The 25,948-nt window shown below is 38.5% G+C and overlaps 1 protein-coding gene across 1 annotated transcript in view; it reads right to left on the reverse strand.

Annotated features, from left to right (window-relative positions):
• Positions 1-6,616: 6,616 nt before the first annotated feature.
• The window catches only part of DNAJC15 (DnaJ heat shock protein family (Hsp40) member C15), a 28,378-nt gene continuing 9,046 nt past the window's right edge, over positions 6,617-25,948 (reverse strand). The window contains exons 3-6 of the mRNA XM_037377049.1: positions 24,189-24,262; positions 17,100-17,176; positions 12,390-12,460; positions 6,617-9,249 (exon numbers count right to left, since the gene is read on the reverse strand). Coding sequence (XP_037232946.1) covers positions 9,179-9,249; positions 12,390-12,460; positions 17,100-17,176; positions 24,189-24,262 — 293 coding nt within the window. The 3' untranslated portion in view covers positions 6,617-9,178. The remainder of the gene's footprint in view (positions 9,250-12,389; positions 12,461-17,099; positions 17,177-24,188; positions 24,263-25,948) is intronic.

The raw sequence follows: 25,948 nt of genomic DNA on the forward strand, positions 1-25,948 counted from the left end.
GATTCTCAGCAGGTGGTAATCTGGTAATCTAATCAACATGCTAACCAGCTTTATGTTTGCCACTTCAGTGCTTAGCAGTAGACAGATTCACAAGTGCTAGGAAGTGGAAAAAAAAAAACCCAACAAAAAACCCTAAAATAAATCACATTTAGAGATTCCAGGCAGATTCCAGTATCAAAATGGAAACGGGGACAAAATGTCCAGAAGCTTAAGAGAAAAAAATAATCCCTCTGAGTGTTGCTGAAAAAGGTTTGAAAAGTCTACAGAAGTTTTCATTGTAGTGCAAACCTTCATTCCATCCCCCCAAACATTTTTAAGCTATGTTCTCTGTTCATGATTGCCTTTATACTGTCATTGACATTGCGTTGCGTTAAGTCAGTCTCTAATATTATTAGATGCAATTATGATATGTGACATTGAAATCATGCTTAAAGAAAGATTCCACTTGAAGGAGTCACCTTAGATCTATGCCTTTGTAAGGCTGTTTATTGCTTTTGTGATTGTGCTATCAAGTATTCTTTGTATACAAGCACCAAGGTGATAACAGCCAGATCCAGAATAGATAAAAGGAGCCAAACATTTGAGTAACTTGAATTCTGATGTCTGCAGTCAGATTTGTAGTCTAAAGACCCATCCACACCTGCTTCTTCATCTAAGTTGTGAAAAGCATTGCAGCTCTAATTTTGCTTGACTTAACCTCTGGTTCCCCAAAACTATGTTTTGCTTCTGCACAACAGTAGAATTAAGTCTATTAGTGTTAACTGCCCCTATGCTGAACAGCCATCAAGAAACTAGGAAATTAGATGAGCTACAGATGCTGTTGGAGCCAAAGAGATTCTGGACCCCCCACTGGACATGCTGGCTCCTACATTGTTAAGTCCAGCAGAAGAGTTTAAGACATTTTACAGTTCAGTATTCTCAGCGAACAGTTTTTTCCTAGGCTTACAGAACTGGGCCCCAGCCTGATCTTTTAATCTCAAACACCACACTTAAAAAGTTTCTGAGGTCAGACTGTGCACTGGGTGACACTGACTTGTGCCTTCTGTCTTGAACAAATACCTGTCACCACTGCCTCATCAGTGGCAACACACAAGTGTAAGTCACTAGCTATTAACTCCACTAGGACCAGGATTCAGCTACTTCATGGTTAAAATCATGACAGCAATCCAGTTAGCAGCAGAAAACAAATTTAGAAGGAGAAAAAAAAAAAATGATGTGACAAGTGCTTATTTACGTAGTCATTTTTCCAGAGCTGAGCTGCACTTCAATACATAAATGCATTGTACCTTTATGAAACCTTCCTCCTGAATAGCTAATAAGTTATATTTAAGTGCTTTCACCAATGAACTGACTTACTTTAGTTAGTGTGAAATCATTTTTATTATCCTTCAGTCCAAAAAAGTTTGAGTTAGCTAAAATCATTTTGGTGCACCTCCAGTAAGATTATGAATTATTGAAGACTGGAGGTAGAGTGGCTGTACCAGGAAAAAGATGAACTAGCGAGGCCATTTTCACCGTCACTGCGAAGATGGCTTGAAGGGAAGGCAGGAGCCCCGGAAACATCTGCAGGGTTGTATTCCTAATGAAGAGGGTAGTGGAAGAGACCAAGGCTGACTCAGCAAAGACTGAAATATTTGTGTAACATCAGCATACGGAGATGCCAACTGAGCATGTGAGCAAGTCGCAGGTGTTGCTTTGTGGCACAGCACTTGGCTTCCAGCTTGCTCTCCCAGGTACTTAAGGCCCCTGTTGAAATGGTACCTATGTGCTGTTAAGAGCGATGTGGGCTGGTGGTTAAATAATGCAGAGATCAGGAGAAACAACAAATAGGAGCTTGCAAAGGGCTTTTTTCTCAAAGGGGAATCCCACTGCTTCTTCACTAGCTGCAAGTAAAGAAAACCTAACTGGGAATGTGGTACCCTTTACTTAATTCGGGCAACCCAAACTGCTGTCAGTAACCTCAGTGCTCAGATCTTTAAGCCTCTCTTAGCTGATCAATTTGTCCCCTACAGCAGTTCCTACTGCAGTAATTCCCACTGATGCCAGCGAGGGAAGCACTACACAATTATGGGCTGGCTGGCTGCTGAACCTGGTAACTAGGTGCTCATGATTTGAAGAAATATTTCTGCCTGTTTAGGTCACTGGCAGTTTCACAAGGCAGAATGTCTTTGCTCTCAGCCCAGTGGAGACAAAGTTTCCCACCACCTGGTATTAAGAACAAAGGGCTGACCTGACTGGTGACACCAAGACTGGACTCGTGCGTGAGTCCTCTGGAGCATTGGCTCCAGGACACCACCTCCGAGTGGAATTAAAATACCAAGTATTGTGTAGCTCTCCAAACATTCAAGGCTATTTTAACCAAGATTCCAAGTTCAGCTGTACCTCAGACATTATAAAACGCAAGCAAACAAAAACCACACGTACAAACTACTGCAGGATAGTTCTCAGATATGACTATTTTGCTATTATACCTGTCACCTGTCTTCCCCACTGCATCTCATAGCATAGGACAACTAAAGTTGGTGCGGACCTCAGAAGGTCTTTGGTCCTACCTGCTGCTCTAAGCAGGGCCACCAGTGGGGTCAGAGCAGGTTGCTCAGGACTGTCCAGCAGGTCTTGAAAGATGCCCAAGGATGGAGAGTGCACATCCTTGCTGGGCAACCCGTATCCCTGCTGGACTCTCTTTGGAGTGTGCAAGTATAACACCCAGTTCACACCCCCACTTTTCAATTTGTACCTGTTTTCACTCAGCCTCCCACCGTGCATGACTCTGGAGAGCCTGGACCCATGTTCTTCACGGCCTCGCTGTAGGTGCTGAGGAGGCTGCTGTGAGGTCCCCAGGCAGCCCTTTGTTCTTTGGGGTGCATGAGCCCCGCTGGCTCAGCCTCCCCTCGGAGGGCGAGTGCTCCAGCCCCCCGCCACTGTGGTTGGACCTGTATTGCTGGACCTGCTGGGCTGGCCGATGTCTTTCCTGTACAGAGGTCCCACAACGGGAGGCAGCAGCTGGATGTGGATGCTCAAGCAGAGAAGAATAGCTGCTTCCGTCGACCCGGTGACTGTGCTCCCACTCACGCAGCCCAGGAGGCTGCTGCCCTTCTCTGCAGCCAGGGCACCGCTGGCTCTTGTTCTTGCTGCGCCCTGGGCCCCGTTCAGCAGAGCCATTCCGCAGCCTGTAGCGCCGCGAGGAGCTCTTCCTCCCCAGGTGCCGGGCTCTGCGCCTGTCCTTGTTGAAGTCTGTGAAGGGTGCCTGTCACCCCATTGCTGCAGCCCCTCCAGGTCCCCCTGAACATCAGCCCTGTCCTCCAGTGTAGTGGCTGGTTCATGCAGTTTTGCTTAATCTGTAAACTTGATGAGAGAGCACTCAGTCTCCTTTCTCCAGGTCACTGACAAAACTGTCAAACAGGAGAGGGCCCAAGACAAACCAAGCTTTGTGTAGAGTATAACCCCTCAACCACTACCTTCTGATCCCAGCCATCCAGACAACTTTTTATGCATTGAGTTGTCCACTAGAATTTTGATTTGTTTTTTTTCCTTATGTTATATTACTTAAATTGTATTCACACCATGTTAAGCATCTCTACTATCTTTGCAGCATGAACTGTTCACTCACCTGCCAGATGTAAGAAGTTCCCCACATCAGTTACAGCAGTCATGAGAAATCACTACATCCAGAAGCAGGCTTTATGCAATGCTCAAATCATACAACCACTTTGGAGAGGAACCATTCTGGAGAAGAATTTTGCCACTACTTAAAACCAGAGTTTATTAGATGCAGTATCTGCTATGTTAAAAAACCCAACACCCTAATTAACCTCTCTGTGTGTAAGTTAGCATAAAAATAAGGAAACTGTAATAGCACAGTAGGGGTCTATTACTGTCACATGAAGCTGTACAGCAGTTATTCCGTGTACCATGACTAACTCTTGAAATCTCTCAAGAATATTTAATCAGATGGTGCTACCACTGTCAAAATGGTACTTCTCATTCTAAGTATATTTTTGTGATTTCCTAGTATTAAAGGAAGTAGGTGTATTGCTATCTAGGCTGACAATTCAAGCTATTCATGAGAACAGTTTCTCATCCCATGGTTCATGGATCACAAACAGCCAGTAAGACATCAGATCACAATACCTTCCCTCCTACTCAATGTCCCAAGCAAGCGAATAAACTTACAAGACAGGAGAAAATGAAATATAAAAGCATATTTCACATGTAGCTAAAATTTTAATCATTTGCAAATAGAAAATTTTATTTGGGCAACATCCCAAAAGGCTCTAGCATTTTTTTTTTCCCAGAAAGTTTTATATTCTCATCTAAAAAATAAAATAAAATTGGGAACGTGGATCTGTAAAAATATAACTTGTATAAATACAGAATGATGATGGCAGAAGTACAGTGCCATTATATCTTGTAAAGACTCATAACTACCTTGTATGTTTTCATTCCAGAGTGAAATTGGGTAGAAAGAAAGTCAATAAGGAACATACATTGGAGATGTTTGGGTGGGGTGTGGTGTTTGATTTTTTTTTTAAATTGGCTCCCTATTTATGCAACAATAATTTAAATAAAAACCTGTAATTTGCTTTGGCATATTTTTTTTTGTCTTTAAAAGAATGAGACTATGTCAGAAATTGCATACACCCATGAAGAGAAAATTTGAGAGTGATAAAAATATTCAATAACCTGATTTGGAAAACCAAGTAAAAAGAACTCAAGAAAAAACTTTTCTTTTAAAAATGAGCCCCAGTACAGTTGCAAAATTCCTCACAGGATCCTAAAAAGAAGTATGTATGTGTATAAACACACAGGCTTACACATGCATGTACATAGACACACATTCTGTTGTTTGAGAGCAATCGCTGAAATGACAACGCTCAAAAGCCCCAAGACTGTGCTGGCATCACTGACTATGCCCATTCACAAATATGTCTTTTCAACCTACATTCCAAAACCTGCTCTTTATGACCCAAAGAAAACGTTAATTTTATCACCATTCAACTGAAAAGTTCTGGAAGCTGTAGCTGGCAATTTAATGCTGGTCTATCATGCTGCTTGTCAAGAACAAAGAGGCAGGACAGACAGAAGCTCACAGAAGAGTGTGAATTAAAAGAAAAATCCTAAAGCCCAAAATGTAGAAAGTGAGGCTCCTAAGGAAGTTAGCAGTACCTTTGCTGGTGAACAGCTTTAAGTTGTTTTGACACCATTCAGAAGTTTTAAACTGACCGGAGCCCAGCACCCTGACCCTGGGATCTGGCAGGGTTTACAAACCTTCCATTCCGCAGCAAAGCACAACTCCAGCAAGAAGTTAAGCACCACCCCCTCAGCCCAGCTTAATCACCAGGCTCCTTCGAGTACCAGGTCAGACAGCAGGATTTGCACACCAAGGCTGATGAGGCACCCTACAACCACAGCTACTGGATCAGGCTTTTTAGGGAACTGAAAGTCATCGGGCACCTAATCTGTTGCCTTAAGGATGAGAAAGGTGTGAAACCCAGCAAAGACCTGGCAAGAATAGTTTTACATCTAAGCACATAGGGGATTTTTACCTTTAAAAATACCTAGGAGATGAGGCAAAAGTTTTGTGAATTGTACCTTTGCATTTATGACTCACTTCTACCCAAGCCCCATTCCAGGCCAGCAAAGGTTTGGCAAGTTGCACTCGTGCAGGCAGATAACCAGATTCCATTGGGTCTTTTTGCAGACCTATGCCTAAATCTGTTGTGGCAAGGGTAAAGAATGAAATTTCAAAGAAAACTCTCACAGACTAAGAGCAAAAACCAGGCAGACGAGCAAGCTGTGCCTCATTAAATAAACCGGGAATCACCTACAGCAATGCCAAATGAATGCACCCTGTCCTGCCTGCCTTCTGAACCCACAGAGGATGCCCAGGCTTGGTACCATACAAGTAGAAAACTACCTGGGAATTCCTGAGATAAGAAGTTACAGAACACTTTCTGAACATTAAAGTACACACACACAAAAAAATGAGTTTGCTTGTTGCTGGTGTTATGGACGACCAGAAATTGCACCAGAATATATCAACCACTATGCAATTTTCTTACACAAAAGACTTCTGCATCTGAGAAGAAAATAGTCCCAAGAGGCTAAATATGTATTTAAGATTAAATTAACAGGATATGCTGTTAAAAACCAGTAGTTATCCTATTCTTCCTAGCCCAGTTGAGCACCAAACCATGTATTGTTCTGCAAGGCAGTCTCCAAAGATACTCCCTTAGCCTGCAAAGTTGATTATCAGTGACAACAAATTAAGCAGTATTTACAGGATTTGTTTGACTACGTCTTTCCTTTCACTGTCCTATCTTCATCCTTCCAAACATCATTTAGTAGGTAAAGCAATGCCTTGCCAGTAAACAGATGAAAAAAATCAGTTGTTTCCACGGATACATACTAATGCTATTGTACGTGTGATGCTGTGGCACCAGACATACAATAATGATACTTTCACAACCACTGCTCATTAGTTTCACTCATTTTACAGCATTTTCCAGATATGACTGGTCAGTTAATCTCCTGATTTTTTTAATTTGTTAATTTGTCAAATTTGTTAATCGATCAGTAGTCTGCTCTGAAAGGAGGGAGAAAGCAGAACTAGAACTTGGGTTTATTTCTTTTTATTAAGAAGGACAATCTCTCTCATAACTGAAAGCCAGAAAAAAAGTGTTTTGGCAAAAATAATCAAATATAAATAATTAGATCAGGAAGAAAATTATCAACAGCACAATCTCACAACAATAAACGCCATACTTCTACAAAGACTTGGAAAGTTAATTTTTAAGAACAAAACAAGATGATATTTTTAATGCATTTGTTTCAACTGATACTTTAGAATAGCTCTTTATACCTCATTTTACTCAGGGGGAAAAAAGGCATCGTATGAAAACAACAGCTAGTCAGTTCAAAATTAATGGGTTTTGCTACCTACCATACACATCCATTTTGCTTTTGAACAATGACTCAGATCACTTACAGATTCCACTTAAGAAAATTAGAAACAACCCCACCACCTCACTTCTCTCCTCCCGAAATGAAAACCTTTATGATTTTTTTTTCTAATACATTCTGATATACCAGTGAAAGGAATAACTAACCTTAAATGTGCATTAATTGGTGGCTACTCCTTTAAAAAGAACGCCACAATTAAGGCTACTGCATAGGAATAAAGTCCATTATCTTCTAATGAAAGTTGCCTGCATTAAAGCATTAGTTAAATGACACAAGTGTAGTACTCACATAGTGTATGCCCATTCCCATGCAGGTTCTTCCCTGCAGCCTTTTTTCTTGACTTCCCGTCAAGTTGTGTCGGATGCCTTATCACCCTAACTGTAGAAAAGTCTCTAAGTCACCTAAAGTTAGTGTTTTCTTCCAGGGTCATCTTAAACCTTTTTTCTTCTCTCTTTAATGAAAGGAAATTGTGACAAAGTGGGAGGAACCTGACAAAAAAAAAATAATTGTGTTTTCTTCCTTTCAAGGAAAAATCCATATAAACTGGACACCCACCACTGGGTAAAGATAAACACATGTTCTAGTGGATAATATGAGGTTGGATGCTTTAATTATTTAACTGCTCTTAGCTACTTTTCTCTGGCTAAATAACCTCGGGAACAGAATATCTAAATTTTACATTGGTAGCACTTCAGCAAGTTGTTTGCTGCACTTCAAGTGATACGAGCCTGCAGTGATACTAGAAGGTTTTTCAGTCTTGCACTGAACTTACTAGACTGTCTCATCTCATCATCATCTTCTTAGGAGAGTTAATTCACCTGCAGCCAAGTTACAAGTAGAAATTTGCAGCAGCCAAGTACCCCAAATGGCACCTACCCTTAACTGTCAATTATAGCTTTTTTAAATCAGACATTCACAGCTCCAGTATTCCCCAAAGTCAGCACTAGGTTGCTAGGGTGCCACATAAGGAGGTATGCGTGATACTTTGGGATATGAAGCATAATGCAGAGCTGTCAGAATTACCTGAGAACTAACCAAGTAAGTCCACCCAGAGCCATAACCAAAGGAACTGTCATCAGGGGTATAGTCCTGTCTGTTCCCTGCTGCAACAGTTTTACACCAGCCTGACATGACCGGACTGACCTAGACAACTGCAGCCTATAAAATCCACCTGAACTCCATTCAGTTCCACTGCCATTAAAAACCCCTGCAACACCCCAGCTGCTACAGAACAAACATACACTGTGACTTGAAGTAAAACCACGTCAAAATAATTACTTGACAATTTCAGACATCTTTTAATATGCAAAAGAACTAACCAAACCCAAGCCTCTTCCTTTGTATCTCCAAACGCCATATATACAGCTAATGGAAACTGCAGTCTGTAGTGCCGTTAGTCATTTTGTTCTGAGTTGCAGCTCTGAAACTGCACTCATGAATAAACCCTACTGTTTCACTAGCAGATTTAAGTGCAAGGTGATGCTGAAAACCTGCTGTAAGGGATCTGACTATTTCCTGTGACACAATACATTGTCACATATTTTCTAGTAGATTTAGATTAGAAATAAGGAAGAAATTCTTCACTACGAGGATGGTGAGACACTGGCACAGGTTGCCCATAGAAATTGTGGATGCCCCATCCCTGCTGGAAGGGTTCAAGACTAGTTTTGGACAGGGCTTTGAGCAACACACTCTACTGAAAGGTGTCCCTGTCCATGGCAAGAGGGGCTGGTAACTAAGTGATCTTTAAGGTCCCTTCCAACCCAAACCATTCTATGATTCTGTGAAGTCTTCATCATTGAAGAAAAAAACCCTATATTTAGGACTATTTTTTTTAATTTGAAAAAGCTCCAAAAGTTTAATGGAAGAGGCAACTACTTATGAGGAAGAACACAGACAGTAAGAAAACATTTTAAAACTTGTAATGGATCATAATTCAGTAAAAATACACTAAAATTGAGACATAGAATCATAGAGTATCTCAAGCTTGAAGGGACCCATAAGGATCATCAAGTCCAACTCCCTGCTCCTCACAGAAGCATAACTGTACATAACTATAAAAGATTCAGTTTTGGTTTTAAATAATATTAAATTTTTAATTATGAAAATAAATAGGAACAATCAATGCGGTGTTAGGAACTGTGCAGAGCAAGTAGATAGGAAAGCTGTTGCACGATGTATCTGCTGAATCTCCTATGACCCAAGGCTTCGGATTTCAGTTTTTGGCACTGGATTCCAACAAGTCTTTTGCTTCATTTATTTTTGTTGCTAAGTAAGGTGATCCACCTGAGAAGAAGAGGAAAGGAATACCATTTACACATCACTATTAAGTACCAAATAACTTGCAGCATCCCCTTATTACTCACTTTTATTAGCTTTTCCTTCCTAAATACATCCTTTCCATACAACTGCTTAAAAAATGGCATTGATATAAACTAATTGATAAGGAAACACGAGACATGCAACCAAAACTGAAGTCACTGAAGAATAATGCTGAACAATTTGTCTCAGAGAAGACTGAAATCTGAAATCACTTTACATCAGTGTGATTCAGACTTGCAGTAAAATGCTGCTGCAAATGTATGCAAGGTCAGCTCTCTCGAACACTCATCCAAAGCTAACATCTATTATCTCCACTGACCCCAAAAACTAAAAGGTAAAATTTTATATATAAATTTAACATAAAAAAAATAAATCAGGAAGTGTGTGCACATGCACACTCACACACAACAAGCCTCTCCTACGCTAGATGCCAGAATCACCAGCCAGAAACCATCACATTAAAGCTATTTAAACATGGTACGCCTTCTAACTTCTAGTCCTGAATACTGTCATTGCTTTACGCTCCATCTAACAATCTGATTACAGTTCAGCGGTCTTTTTGTGTTTGGGTTTTTTTTTTTTTTACTCTCCCCCTGAGTGTCAACCATCTGCCTACAGTCACCAAAACCAACATTACAAGGTCTGTATCAGTAACTTACCACTCACAATAATACACCTATATTTTTTTTACAGGAAAATGTGTTTCCAGCAGTACTGCACACGGAATAGCCTTTTCCAAGGCATCTGTTCAATCATTTTTCCATTCATCACTTCATTCATTCTATTCTATTCATCAGAAAGGATTATGATAGAAGAAGCACACAGAACTAGTTGTAGACACATGTAAATAAAAACAAAAAGGCAAGGCTTTCTTAAAGACTTCTTTAGAACATACCTGTAGGAATCCAAATTATGAAGTAATTTCATGGTGTAATAAAACAACTGCAAAAAGTAATGGAGTTCTTTTGTTCAAGTTTTGGTTTTGTTTAAATGTAGCCCTGATAACTAAGACACACTGGAGGAAAGTGAGGCAGGGCAGGGGAAAGATAGAGAATTGACTACTGGAAAACAAAAATGTTTTTCTTCTTTGTTTTTAAACCAACTGGCTTTTTAGTCAGGAATAGGATTTACTACATTAAGTAATGCTTCCTTCAAAGAGTAGACGAGAGCATCAAACAGACAGTAAAGACTAAAAACTGCAATAAACAATGTATCCCAAGTAATTTTAAAACGTGTGTTGATTTTCTGCATGTCTAGAGTGGAGGATCTTAAAGTAAATTCAAATGTGCTGGAAGTGTTTTCACTACATTTACATCCTTAAGTGCCATATTAATTTTGGAGCCCTCCAATGAGAGAGAATTCAATCTCATGATTGCCTAAGTGTTTGTAATTAGGGCAAGTCCAAAAAGGCATTTCTGCCTCTTTTTTCTGTGAGCAAATATTCTTTCATAAAACTAGTAAATGATAAATTAACATACAATGTATCAATATAAAAACACTTTAAAACTGAACTGTAAAGGTTAATAAGCAACCATTTTAGTAGTGCTCACTGGGGATGTTATTATGCAAACTCCTGTATATTTCTTCTTTATTTCTAATAATTTTCTTTTCAACATTTTGGATCTCAGATAATTTGTAACTTTTAACATCTGTAATTATTGCACTTTCTTCTACCAAATCTAGCTGGTAAATTATTATTTTAAAATAACATTTTAATGTTGAATATTATTTTTAAAAGCACATCTGTGCTACACACAGCCAGAAGAAATCAAGATACATACATAAGCAAACAAGTCTCTCTGTGATGCCACATGTTCAAGATTACTCCAGGCTCTTGCTCTGTAGCTGAAGACATTACACAAGCTTTTTTTCTATAGCCATGCCAGAAGAGCTGCAGGGGCAGCACAGAGGCACAAATCCCTTCAACTGGTGTTCCTACTGAGAAAATGCTCCATCTTAATAGCACACAGGAGGGCTCACTACATCCATCCAAACATACACTGTGCCCAGCTGCAGGTGCATTACAGCTGTAAGAGCAGGTCGTTAAAATGTATGATCTTTGCAACGGGAGCTGCCTCTCTAGGTCTACTCAAAATCCACACAGAGATTCATGGTTCTGGCTCAAGTCTCCAAGTACTGCTACAACAAACTCTGAAATTAATTATAAAAAAAATGTTGACCTAATAGGTACTCTAGCGGTTAAGAGGCCTTTGACCATCCTAACACATTAGAAATACAGAAGAGAATTTCTCTTCTATGTCTGTGCAGCTTATACATTATAGAAAGTGTAAAAACAAAGTGTGCAATCGAATAAGCAGGACAATTTTTGAATTAAACTGAGGGTTAAGACAGCAAAGAAAAGAATCGACCAAATACTTCCCATGGCTAGTGGTCACAGTTATTTTTTCATTTTCTTAAAATGGGGTGCTGGCAGGGAGCCCTGTAATTCTGTCAAAAAGATATAAAAACCCTCCGATTTCCCCTTTTGACTTCCGAAATACAGTGCAACTCTTCACCATCTGTTATTTGAAAGTAGAAACAGCAATGAACATATGGGCTTTCTTTTTCAACCAGCTGTAGTGTAGTTAAAGTTATAATAATAGCTTTTCTGTAAGATAAATTTACATTAAAAACCTGGCCAGTAAAGCAACAGTGCCTAGCTTTACATTTTTTCCAAGCGAATTCCAGGAAGTCTGAAATTCATCAATGATGTAGTGACTACAGAACATTTCCCCACAGAAAGTTACTTTCACACATGTGACTGGTCCATCTCAGTTCAAAACAGGAATTTGAGTTTAATGTAAAAATGTTACAGCTAATATTTTCATATTTTGTAGTAGAGTTTTTAAAGTGTGGAAGACTGGTCCCTGAGCTCATAGTTTTAACTGAAGCAGCACAAGTATAGAAAACAATATTAAAGGAAGATGGGTAGCACTGTGGTTCATAAAGCCTGGTTTATCTGAGAGAAGACACACAGAAGCTCAGGTCTATAAATAACATACATTTGCACGCAGTGTGGTTATTTACACAAACAGTAAACTTAAAAGATCTCATTTAAGCCACTTCCTTTCCAGCTCTGGTTAAGAAAAATAGTAATTATTTACCTTTATCAGGATGATTCAAAATCATGATTCTTCTATGGGCTGTTCTGATTTTGGCCTTGTCAGCAGATGGACTGCAAAAATAAATCAAAGTGTTTACCATAAATGCCACAGTGTTCAGGCTATAAATTATAGTTTATACGCGCTTCAAAAATAATTAAATCTTGAGATTTTCACCATCTTGTGGACAAAACATAAACTGCATTTCTGAGGAAGTAACAATAACAAAGGCATGTGAAACACACTGAGAAGGACATTTTTAAAAGGCCTGTGTATTTGAAACATACAAATATCTTTCAGGGTTTGATTTTTTTATTGTTTTTTAAACACAATACATCCATTCATTTAAAACAATTTAGGAAAAAAAAAGAAAAAAGAAAAAAAAACCCGGCAGCTCTAGGGTGTTTCTAGCTGGTTATTCTTACCATTAAATGCAGAAAACACATTTTTTCCTCCTAGAAAATAAGTGTTTATATGACCAGTGACAAAACAACAAGTATTTAATACTATCACATTTTGTTCTACTGTAAATATTTTTATAGCTGCTATAAATAATTCTTCTTTCTGCTGGGGCCTGAAAAAAACCTGTATTTGTTATTTTTGCAAAGCTCTTCAATCTATTACATTCAGGGACACGCTGATTTATGAGTGCTACATAATGTTTTTTCATTCAATGACAGATACATAAAATATGTACTTGGCCTAAATTAAATACGCACCTTAACAGACAAATAACCACTTATGGATGCAGTATGCCAAAACAGTACGGCTATCATATGCAAAAGGACAGTCTGAATGGTTCAGTTTCTCGTGATTTGTTAGCATGCAGAAATGAAGCCGTGCTTTCCACTCCAGGTGACTTCTTAATCAGTGATGATTCAATTAATTAATCTTTTTGTAGATACAGTTTGAATTCAAGGTATCAGCCTAACTAAATTCCCGAAGTAAACAACCTCTAATTATTATTCTGTCACAGGGAAATTAGGGTATGTTGCAAAAATAGTTCATAGAACTGCATACGAAAAGACTATTTCAATGGAACAGAAAGGAACCCAGAAAGTATGAATTAAACTGAGGGTGAAAGGCCTTGAACTACACAAATACAAAAATGAAGTATTTCTTATCAGACAGCTAAAAATATCAATCATCTATATTTTGATTTGTAAAGTTGTTTAATAATAAAAAAAGGAAAGTTGATATACCACATTTAGAAACTCAGATGGCTAGAGCGTTAACTGTGGAAAAGTTGCAGTTCCATATCATGGAAAATCATGCTGTGCTGCTCCAAGAAGCAATGGCGACAATGGTGTTTTACATCAAATTTCCTTAGTTTGTAAGGTATTGCTTATTGCACAAAGTGGTCCCTAAAGATTCTTAAATCACTACCAAAAAACCTTTAATGTCAAAATCACAGTTATGTTGAATGGTACAGCCTCACAACTTGAGTCACGCCAACGTTGTGCTGCCTTCCAACACTACCAACTGGCTGAGAAGTCTATCACCTTGGTGGGAAGAGTCAATACAGTGGAGGACAGGGCTGACGTTCAGGGGGACCTGGAGGGGCTGCAGCAATGGGGTGACAGGCACCCTTCACAGACTTCAACAAGGACAGGCGCAGAGCCCGGCACCTGGGGAGGAAGAGCTCCTCGCGGCGCTACAGGCTGCGGAATGGCTCTGCTGAACGGGGCCCAGGGCGCAGCAAGAACAAGAGCCAGCGGTGCCCTGGCTGCAGAGAAGGGCAGCAGCCTCCTGGGCTGCGTGAGTGGGAGCACAGTCACCGGGTCGACGGAAGCAGCTATTCTTCTCTGCTTGAGCATCCACATCCAGCTGCTGCCTCCCGTTGTGGGACCTCTGTACAGGAAAGACATTGGCCAGCCCAGCAGGTCCAGCAATACAGGTCCAACCACAGTGGCGGGGGGCTGGAGCACTCGCCCTCCGAGGGGAGGCTGAGCCAGCGTGGCTCATGCACCCCAAAGAACAAAGGGCTGCCTGGGGACCTCACAGCAGCCTCCTCAGCACCTACAGCGAGGCCGTGAAGAACATGGGTCCAGGCTCTCCAGAGTCATGCACGGTGGGAGGTTGAGTGAAAACAGGTACAAATTGAAAAGTGGGGGGGTGAACTGGGTGTTATACTTGCACAACTCCAAAGAGAGTCCAGCAGGGATACGGGTTGCCCAGCAAGGATGTGCACTCTCCATCCTTGGGCATCTTTCAAGACCTGCTGGACAGTCCTGAGCAACCTGCTCTGACCCCACTGGTGGCCCTGCTTAGAGCAGCAGGTAGGACCAAAGACCTTCTGAGGTCTGCACCAACTTGAAAGGTCTTATGATCATGTAATTATAGTCCTAGAAATCATGTAAACACTATAATCACATGACTACCTGTGCAATAAGCTGTGTTTAGAAATAAAATAAGTTTTTTAAAAAACAAAGAAACTCAAAGCCACTAGGATTAAACATTAAGTATGTTTATGTTTGTACACTTACACAGTGTACTATTTTTTTAATGTGATAGCCTAATTTTTTTTATGTCATTTAAGAATTATTATTTAAACTTTTTTAACTAATGCACATATATATTTTCATACATTAACAATTAACTATTTCCTGTGGAAAGAAAAAGTATGCATCTTGTTACAAAGAGTAAATCATGTAATACAGAAAATTTTATCTCACACTTTTCAGACATATTTTCTAAGCTCAGAAGTTCAGTGTAGGAATTTGATAGTTGTAAACCATTATACTTAGGACAGCCATATTTTGCTAACATTATTTTGTCTAATGTTTGTAAAACACTCCTAACATTTTCACCTCCCATGTAATCTCATTCTGCCATCTCTCCCATCAACAGTTTCTTGTACAGAGTACATAATTAATATTATTGCTGTGTTTACACTGAATTTCAGTAATCAGTGCTGCTTCATAAGAACTAATGCAAGAACTTAAGATAAGTCAATATTTCCAATACAGTATTTGGTAGATTTGGATACCTTTTATATCATTTAAATACAAGTAATTCACGTGCATGTTTCTACCGAAACCCCTGCAATCTCACAAGATGGTTGTTAGAGAATAATATTTGAAATGTAAAAGCTACCATTAAATGGTCACCTTTATCATGGCTTGTATTTATTATGTATACTACCCATGCATACTCAGCATTTGAAGTACTGAAGAAAGTCTTTGCCTCAGAATTTAATATGACTTGGAAGTGATGACACAGAGGACAAGTGTTACAATAATAAGATCAGGGCCTAGACAGATCTAGTTTGTGCATACTCTGGCATTTTCCATAACTCAAAAAAACCCCAAAAAACAACACAACCTATCTTTCTTTCTTTATTTCTTCTTGGTGGCATTTTTATATATATATGTCATGCAGCAAGCAGTGAGTTAAAACTGGTCTAGAAAAGCGTGTTTAAACAATCTATTTCCTATAAAGATATCAGCCATGCTTCTACACAATTAAATGTTATAAAGGATTGAGCCTAAAGAAGAACATTTCTTAAGTCTGATTAAGCCTTGATGTTTGCAAGACTCAGTCTAAACACAACAGGCAGTGTCACTGTTCCAGTGCAGACTCAAGCTATTAAAATTAAAAATTACAAGTGTATTGATTAACGATGTGATGAAACTTCAGACATTTACATTAGCAGTGTCCAAGCTAGGCATCGCCACTGTATACGTGCTTTTGTAAGCTGCCATATGATACTCTGGAATATCACTGAATTTGCTCTTATAAAGTGAAAGTGTTAATACATTATCAAACTCAAAGGCCAAAGGAAGTATTTCTGAAGAGCATTCCTGTAAATCTCTTCTTCAGTGTGCAAGCATGGAGCATTTCAAATAAATGTAATGGTTTTATTATACAACTTCTTAAAATGAATACTAAAACTGCATAATTTCCATTATGTTAAAAATAAACACAAATAGCACCCTGAACAGCATTTTGAGTCCCAGTTTTCACCATCTGAAATATTTTCTTCTGGGGATAATTAAAACCATTCTCCTTATGGTTGTTTTTTTTTTTCTCTCTCTTAAACCTTAAAATTAAAAATTAATCTAAACCTTAACTAAGAAATCTACTAGGGTCAGATCTGCTCCTCTCGTCTGGAAAGCCATCAGACTCACCACCTGCTTCACAGAAAACAGGTGTGTGGTACCATTGGCCATCCAAATGTTTATTAAAAAAATCCATTGAATACTCAGCTTGGAAATTATTTCCCATACCTCCTCTAAATGACAAGTCTCTCCAAGTATTTTTGTTTGGAATATGCTGCAACTTTTTAAATCCATACAAATCAGAGGGGAGAAAGAAAAAAATAGTATTACTGACTCATGAAAAAAATGAGCAAAATTGATTTGTTTTCCTCGTTTATTAATATAATCTACAATATTACTTATCTCAAGGGGTATTTTTGGAGACCAGGCCATGTGATCACACTAATTAGCACAGTATGTGCTATTCTGATTATTTCTAGAGCACCAGTTCTCCACTGCAATATGTTACTATGCCTTCAAGCCAAACAGAAGTTGCATGTTTTATTAGCATTTTGTTTGCTTTTTAGCTTAAGCAGAACATTAGCATGGTTTACAAGTCATCAGAAGTCCTTTTTTAAAAGTTATTATTTTGGCAAGAATATTCCACATTCTCACAACATGCATCTTCATTCAATACTTGGCAAACAAAAATATATTAATACAACACACCTACCTTACACCTAAAATAAGACTAGCTTCTCGCCTACTCATTTTCTGTTCAAATCCTCCTTTGTAGTACAATGAAAGACTCTAAAAAGAAGAAAGGGAAAACAAGCAATAATTAGTTTAATCTACAAGGTCCCAGGACCTAAATCGTATTTATATGACCTCATTCAGAGCATTACATTTATCTATAATTTATTTTGAAGGTATGGAATGGTTACAAACCAGATAATATGAAAGGACTTATCCTGAGTGTTAACACATATAAAAACCAACTTAAAAATAACTATCAGTAGTTTTTTCCATCTTCTATTGCTAGTAAGAGATATTAATAGCTACAACCATTAAAATCCTGCTTTTGGGCAAAAAAGTCCACAATGGAAGTACACACTAGCATAGAGTGGTACAGTGTGTGTGCTGGGGAGGGCAGGGAAGAGAAAGCAGGAAACTTGTTTAGAACAGCTTTGGTCCCACCACAATGGAAAACGACAAAAGTCACAATACTCTGGCATCCAAGGAATTATAATCACTCTGAAGTCCAGATATTTCTACAAAGAAAGTAGGTAGAAACAACTATAAAAGCATAAGGACAGATAAGTGTAATACACTGAGTCAGTATGTGTTTTCACATGAAGGAATGTTACTTCAAAAATTATATCAACAGTTCTTTGAAGGAACCCTAAAAAATAAGCAAAAAGAAACAAACAAAAAAAAACCAAAAAGAAAAACCAAACCCCACAACACCAAAAAAAGGCTTAGCATCAAGCCACAACCTCTCTTTCAGGAAATCACTCAGCAGAACACTGGAAAGTAACAGACTATATGGGGAAATCCTAACCAGCTTCTGCCTTTACATCCTTTCCCAGACACTGATGACAAGTAGAAGACAAAGGATCTGGAGTGAGTTTTTTAAAACTCATTGGCATGAAGGACTTTAGCCACTGTTTTAGGAAGGGGAGAAAAATCACAAGTGGGAAAAGAACATTAAAAAGAAGGAGGTGGATATGAGAGTAAATCATTACAATTAATTTCATAGGTAATGGGTTGCACGTGTATTTGTCAACCATAAATGTATTTTAAATTTAAAAGAAACCCAAATGAACAAAAGTTACTGAACCACCACTCACGGTTAGCAGTGATGACCTCAATGTAAATGCTTCTATGAGAAGGATTAGAGACTAGCCCATTGCTACACAAATAATAGTCTAAGCTGCACAAGTCCCAGAGGCAGCAGATGTAGCTCCAAGACAGCCTGCCTTTGGGGACCGCCACACAGAAATCACTCAACAAGACTGAAGTTCCTCAATGCAAAACCTATCACCTGGGGAAAAAATAAGCTGGTTTTGTTGCTATCAAAGGGAAGTCTGGCCTGAGAGCTGAGATTATTTAGAAGTGTTCCTTTTACCCTCAAGTAAAGATGTGTTTAGCCCTTAATAAAATAGTTTTCTCACTAAACGAATCTATTTATATTCAGTGAGAATTCTGACTTATGTTTACACAAACTCTCTCTTATGTAACTTCAAAAGCATTAAAGCATTTAAAGGGCTCTGCCTATGATATCTAAGCAAAGCCTTTAATTAAGCTTAGGAGTGACATTCACCCAAAAGTATGGGTCAGAAATACCTCACCTATTGCTACCCTTAAGTCACACACAGCCACAGCAAAGGTTTTCTAGTGTGCTGCTGTGATCTGAAACTGATTTTATCTTCCTTCTTCCCACCCTAAACCATACACAAAATCATACTACAGGTATCAAAGCTGAAGCAACTGTGCACGTGTCATACCTGCAAGAAAAATCTGTTGAGGAACCCCTTCTATAGCCGCAGGGTAACACAAAACAGGTCTGTAACAGCGCACATTGACATTACGGGTTAATAGTATGTAACACAAGGGCTCCTCCAGTCCTCTACAATGAAACAATGCCAATAATTTAATGACCACCAGATAACACCCTTGAGGAGGCAAAACTGCACAAAAATTTGCAACGATGCTGTACAATAACTACAGCCAGGAGAGAAAAGTATGCTTTAATGTCCTCTAAAAGGTCTTCCAGAATTTCTCCCAAAGCAGCTTAGGTACAGATGGAGTTCTGAAAAGGTTAATTCTTCTCTGCCCTTCAACTCTGGCATACAACTCTCATACAGGAGCAGAGGACACTGGTCCACTGTTCATGTCGAGAAGAGCAATATTTGAATTATCTCTAACATGGCTCATCTCTGTTCTTGGTATTTTAGATAAAATCTACTATTTAAAATAAGAGAATAGAGAGGGATGGCTACAGGCTTCCATTCAGAAATACGTTTTCATGTTTTTAAAGCCCACTTCCTTGACACTGTTCTAACCTTGGGAAGCCTTGATTCAGTTCACTTCCAAGAGGAATGAAAAAAATTTCTGTATGTGCCCTTTGGCACACAAACAAAAGCAGTTTGTTGAACTGGTCATTAAGAAAAAACATTTTCTTCTCAGAAGTGAAGCATGTAACAAGAATAATCAATTCTTAAATTAAGATTTTGATCCTAACCAGAATTTAAAGGAAATTAGACATAAAAGCTATTTTTCCCATTGGTTAGAATAAGGGTGAAGATTCGTTGAGTCTTTGTTTTATGAAACGTCTTCGCAAATTTCTAGTTCCCTAATGAAACAACTTTTGTACGCTATCAAAATCAAAGCTTCCCCCTGCCCGCCCGCCCCTCCCCACCGCCAGTTGTAAATTCTAAGCAATGGCCGTAATAAAATGAAACAATACTGAAGATATTTTCTGTTATGAAAACTTCTCGATGAGCAAGCAGTTCCAGACAAAAACACTGGTTTATTTATTAACTTTGGCTATTGCAAACGAAGTCTGTACTGGAAAAGACATTGACATAACCTCTCCATTTCTTTATACTATTTGGGATGAGGGGACAGCCTATCATTTCATTTACTTTGTTTCCTTGCATGCTATCCTTATATATTATTATGTTCAGCAACTTACGGAAGCAAATTCTGCTTCCTGAACAAATACTATTCATAGATTTGGGAGCGTGGGTGTGGGGAAACAGAAAATGGCTAGACTTGCTCTGCAAATGTCTATTCACTCTTGCAAATTTTCACAAAAGCAGTCAGCTAAGAAAATCCAACCCATTTGGATCGTGACGTTTTCAAGATACTTTTCCTGGCATAGCACAGGGAAAGCATAATCACTGTTTCAATGCCAGGTAAGAGATTCAAAACTCCGTAACTGAGACTTTTTCATCCATCATGTAACATGAAGTAGTGAGTTTTTCTGAAAACTGTATGTGTTGTTCCACCACCAGTATACTTCTCCACTGAAATGGTAACAAACACTGGAAGGAAAAAAAACCCCAAACTATAATAACAAACTATTTAGAAGCTGTATTATAGTATAACCTATAATTTGCCAAGATCGACTTCAACTTCCTTAACTTCAGTTATTAAGAAAAAAAAAAAAAATAAAAAGGATTGCAAATTGCATTATTCTCTGGAAACTATTTTCAATGAAGGACAAGAGAGATGGTTGCTACCCTTACCTCTCAATTCAGAACACTGTGAGTCTGAGCAGAATCAGATCCAATAAGGGAAATGCAGTGCAAAAATCTCTAATTAAGTGCTATAGAAAACACCATTTTCTTCTGGAACGCAGAATTTTCAGGATTGTGGTATTTAAGTATTTTGACAGTTCATTTTGCCTAGATTTTCTGTTTCTATCTTCAGTATCTTCTAACTTCCAACCTTCAATATCAGTGATTCAACAAAGAAAAGTAATGAACGCTATTGAAATTCTTCCTTTTTTTTTTTTTTAAATTCCACATTTTAGGAAATATTATTATAATTAACAGCATTAAGGTCTGCCTAAGGAAGAAAAGCCAAATGACTACTTGGTGCTACGCACCTTCTACTGGCAACAGACTCCTGTCACTACACACAGAAACAAAACAGTGTCACTGGCATTTGTGTCACCTGTAACAAAACTAGGCTCAAACTAAAGAAGCGTTTCTCTGGAAACTAGCATTACGACTTGTCATAGAGGGGAAATGACAATGTTTCCTCTCATGTCTTTCTCCATTGAAAAAAGATGGTACAGAATTTCAGAGCTAAATTACAGCAGCATTTACATGTCATATTTAAGAATACCTGTTTAACTGCCGTAAGTTAAAGTTAAATGAGAGGTAGAAATTCAGAATAAACGTACCACTTTTACTTGCTTTCCTTACTATTTGTGACTAAAAGATGAGTGCAGCTGTTGACCGTACATGTTATTTATTTAGGTAAGTAAATACGAAGTGTCAAATACCTGAGACAGAGCAAGCAAGCATTTTAAATCATCCCTTCAGAATTGCTCAACTTGACCTTACCCAAATCATTTATTAGTGAGCAGGAAGAAAGCATAAATGGCATCTGGATTACATTGTGTGACTACAACCAACACAAACTGTGATTTCTACTTCAAACGGGGAGGGGGGGTTGGGGGACAGGGGGATGACGGGGACAGGACACACAACATCAGTTGCAAATGAGGGGAGGAAGAATGGGGGCTTACAGAGAGAACAAGCTAGCTTTGAAACAGACAGCTGCTTCACAGTCTCTCTCAAACAAAAACAAACAAACAAACAAAAAAACCTACCAAAAAACAAAAAGGGAGGTGATGAGGGACAGGGTTTGATTCTAGAAAGCTAGAGTAACTTCTGAAAGTTAGGTACCTCTAAATACCATAGGAAACCAGCAAAGTAACAGTAAGCCTAGGCACTAACTTTTAATGTGAGATTCTTCCTCCAGTAAGCAAAGATAGAAGTATTAACTGCTTGATTTCAATTGTCAGTAAAGTTTAGAGGAGGGTATGCTGTAAAACGTGATGAAAGTGCTAATCCACAGATAATACTCAGCAGCTTCAAATTCTCCAAACAAAATCATGTAAAGCCACTGAAATAAGAAGTCTGGACAATAAGCCCTTACAGAGGATCTTTTGACCTGTATTTTCTGTATTGTTTAATGAAAAATTATAAATAGGTAATAACTGATTGTTAAGGGGAGAAGAAAAATACTTGGAAAAAAATACAGTCCAAGAAAGTAGTAGCTGTAGAGTAGTAAAGAACAACTGATTTTGGCTAAGAATTACACAAGTATCCTAAAATGGACTATGACCGTGGAAGAAAAGCATTATCATTACCCTCACAAATGTAAAGCTGACAAATACATACAGTTAATGGCAAATAAGAGAGAATTTTTATTGTATTCAGCAGAACTCGTCTTACACTGAAAACTCATAGTTTCAAGTTCAGAAATAGAATAATAGAAGACATGTACTCTACTAGAAATCAACATATAATTCTGGGCTATGAGGCAGGATGCAAAGGCAAACAGAGGATGCAGCTCCAGGGACTAGGAACACCGAGAAGTGCAGAAGCTCCTGGTTGCTCTTTATGTTGTTCATGAATTCTGCAGGACTCTGAAAGTCACTGTGGTAAAAATGCGATAGGCCTGTAATGACCCTGGCTCAGCCAGTATACCAGTATTGAAGGGTACGGTTTCCTAGGAACAGACACCTCTCTGTGCAGCAACATGTCGTATTTCAATGTGATAAAAAGAGTCACCGTCTGCTTTCTTAAGTGAACACGTCTGAATTTAGATTCTCTAGCCTATGTCTACAAATGGATAGAAGGAGAAATGCTAGCGTAAAACTGCTGGGGAGGGAAGGTGAAGACTGAAGCTCTCCCTACTCTGAAGCCACATGTCCTTATCGCTAGCTACTTCTAGCAAGCCTGAAGTCAGACTGGATCTGTATCATGTGAAAGCAATTTAATTCACAGTACCTAAAGTCTCCTCTGCTGTTTTGGCAGGCAGCTTGGGAATCTCTCAAAAATTTACTTTGAAAAGGGAAAATAAAATGGTGTTGGTCTCACAACAGCAATGCAATAGAGTGACAGAAAGCAAAAACTGATCCAGGAAGCCTGTTTCTGGCTGATACACATCACAATTAAGAACAAGTGTGGACCATCCCCAAGAGGACAGCCCATGTTTCGAGTCCTTTCCTCCCCAGGAAGCTTGCACTGATGAAAACTGGAGTTTCAGCACATGAACATGAAGTACTGATGGCAAATGAATTTGGACCCTAGGATCTGTCTATACACTGCAGACAGGCTCTGTGCTGCAACCAGCCTCACATTAACAGGAACAATATTAATGATCACTTTTTTAAAAAAAAACACCAACTACTTTAAATATATTTTTCAGGAAATAATAATCTGCAACAACTACTCCCTCAACACCCTCACCCATCGGCATAAGAGGGAAATTGTGCTCCTTCCACTGTGGTGAAGCATTCACTGACTATGAACCCTGAAAGAATACACCGCCACATGCAGACATATACCTCTCTGGGAATTACTTTAATCAAACAGGAATGGAACGTACTTATTTATTTACCAGAGGACAGTGTAGCCACTGAAGCAGAAAGTAAATGCTCCCAAATATTCCCCGCATATGCTCCTCTCACAACACTCTACCTCTTGATTTATTACCTCATTAATATATTTGTAAAATATGTAGGGCAAAACAAAGAACAAAAACTTGGTTAAAAGTTCAGATTAGATGGGGAAGAAAAAAAAAAGGCAACTCTCGCATGCACAAGAAAATAAGCTCCCCCATCTCTATGGCAACCTTTCCTAGCAGTCTATCAATTTGTCTTCTTTATTTTTAACACTGTATCTGAAAGAAAAATGACTTTAAATTCTTTCAGTTTTAGCTTCCTGAAATGAAACTGCATGTCACTCCTTTGTAATCTCTAGAAATTAGCTATTTTCTTACAGCACACTTCAACAATTTATCATACATTTACTAGCAAAGAGTTCTGAAACATGGAACACCACCACAAAAATCAGAACTGTTTATCAAACTCATAAACATCTTCTGATATAGCTTCATCCACAGGGGTTTAAAATATACCAGATAATACGCCAGAACATACACAAGTAAGGAGCACCCCTATCCTAGAGAAAAAAAAAATAACTTAAGTGGCACTTACCATGTTTAATATAAAACTTCTCCTTTCTAAATACTTGAAATCTAAAAACACATAGTAGAAAGTAACCTCTAAACTTACAGAAGTTGAAATCCTCTTTGCTGTTTCTGTAATTGCCTGCTCCAATGGCTTCCAAAGGTGGAAAGCAAAACGACCTGAAACAGATTGAAGTTAATGGAAATGATAGCCAACATTCACTAAAAGTAAAAAAAAAAAAAAAAAAAAAAGAAAAAAGTCTCCAACTTATGTTCATTAGCTTACACATGATTTTTTGGGGTAAAAAAAAAGAAAAAATAAAAATCCTTCCTTGTTAATCTTTTTGTCTCATTTATATTCTGTACAGCAACATTGCACTTTACTGCTTTTCAAGATGTTCCCTCAACAGCCATTTTTGGATCTTGCCCAGCCAAAGTTCCACAGTAAACTTGCTATGGTTTACATTTTTCAATCTTTGCACTACTGGGGAAGGGAGGGGAAGAGGTTTAGTATACCTTATCTAAAAACCTAGTCATGGACTGCAACGATCCACTGTGTTTGCTGACAAAAGAAATAGATTCAAATGCATTTCAATATGATAAATGAAGATATCTGCCTTGTGAACTTTAAGAAAAAAGCGTAGTATAAAACATTAGCTTTACATATACATTATTTATTAAATACTGTTCAAAGGTTGCAACTTCAAAAAAGAAATCTATGTACTACACATTTCTTGCTGTGATGTTGTATGCTTAATCACACATTTTGTAAGTACTGGTATTTTTTGTTACAAAGAGACAATCCTCTGGGATTCAGAACCATTCAACTCCCCACCGGCAGTGAACATCTATAGCTAGTAAAGACTAGAAGGAACACTACTGACTGTGTTCTCAGAAGTACAAAGCAGGTCTATCAACTTCAGAACCAAGATTTGCACCATGTTACTGCAGGATTTCCCTGTGAGTCCCCTCTCCCCAATTACTGTGCTTGATTAACTATTCATTAGCAATGTAATGTACTATTATACACAATGCAAAAACTTGTTATTAAATGTGGCTCTGCTTCATTCAAACACCATCTTGCTTTCATTCTTAAAATATGCAATGTGTCCATATGTTTAGTCATGTAAACCTGTGCCTACGTTAACATGGACGTTAAAATCAGTTAGAGTATCACTGTTGCCATGCTGTGATGTACTAATGTATTACCTCACCTTCTTTTTAATGCTTGCTGTTACTACTCCTTTGCTAGCTGCCATTAATATTTCAGCTCAACCAGCAGAGATTTTAACAGCACTCCTCTTCTGCTTCTATACAAACACATAGATAAACCAACTTCTTAATGGGTGTACATCACCAAAGATCTTGTCTTCCCTTCCCCTAACCAACCCCCCCCCCCAGAATTGTACCCACTAAACACCTGCTAATGTTTGCTGCAACTTGTTCATCTATTGCATCTATTCTTGGTGTATGCATTTCCACATATATGCTGAAAAAAATGGAAATAGATTTGTGTACTTCGAAACCAGAACAGACCACAGTTACCTGGTCTGAGTACCCCAGAGTACAGATTATTTTAAGCCCATGCCCTGATGTTCAGACTAGAACCTATTTTTCAGAAGAACATACAGTCCAGAAGCAAAGAGTTCAGATAACAATGTACTGTGGAAACACTTTAGTATGATAAAACCACCACAGCCACTACAGCCTTCCATTTTTCTGTATTTGAATTTGTTGAGCATCACCTTCACATCACAAGATCCTGTTGCACTCTTCTGTACTACAGAGCCCTCACCTTGCAATAGATTTGCTCTTGTTCCCAAAAATAGGCAAATGACTCAACTGATGATTCTTCAGTCTGCATCA

Source organism: Falco rusticolus, chromosome 2, assembly GCF_015220075.1.
Source record: "Falco rusticolus isolate bFalRus1 chromosome 2, bFalRus1.pri, whole genome shotgun sequence".
NCBI lineage: Eukaryota > Metazoa > Chordata > Aves > Falconiformes > Falconidae > Falco > Falco rusticolus.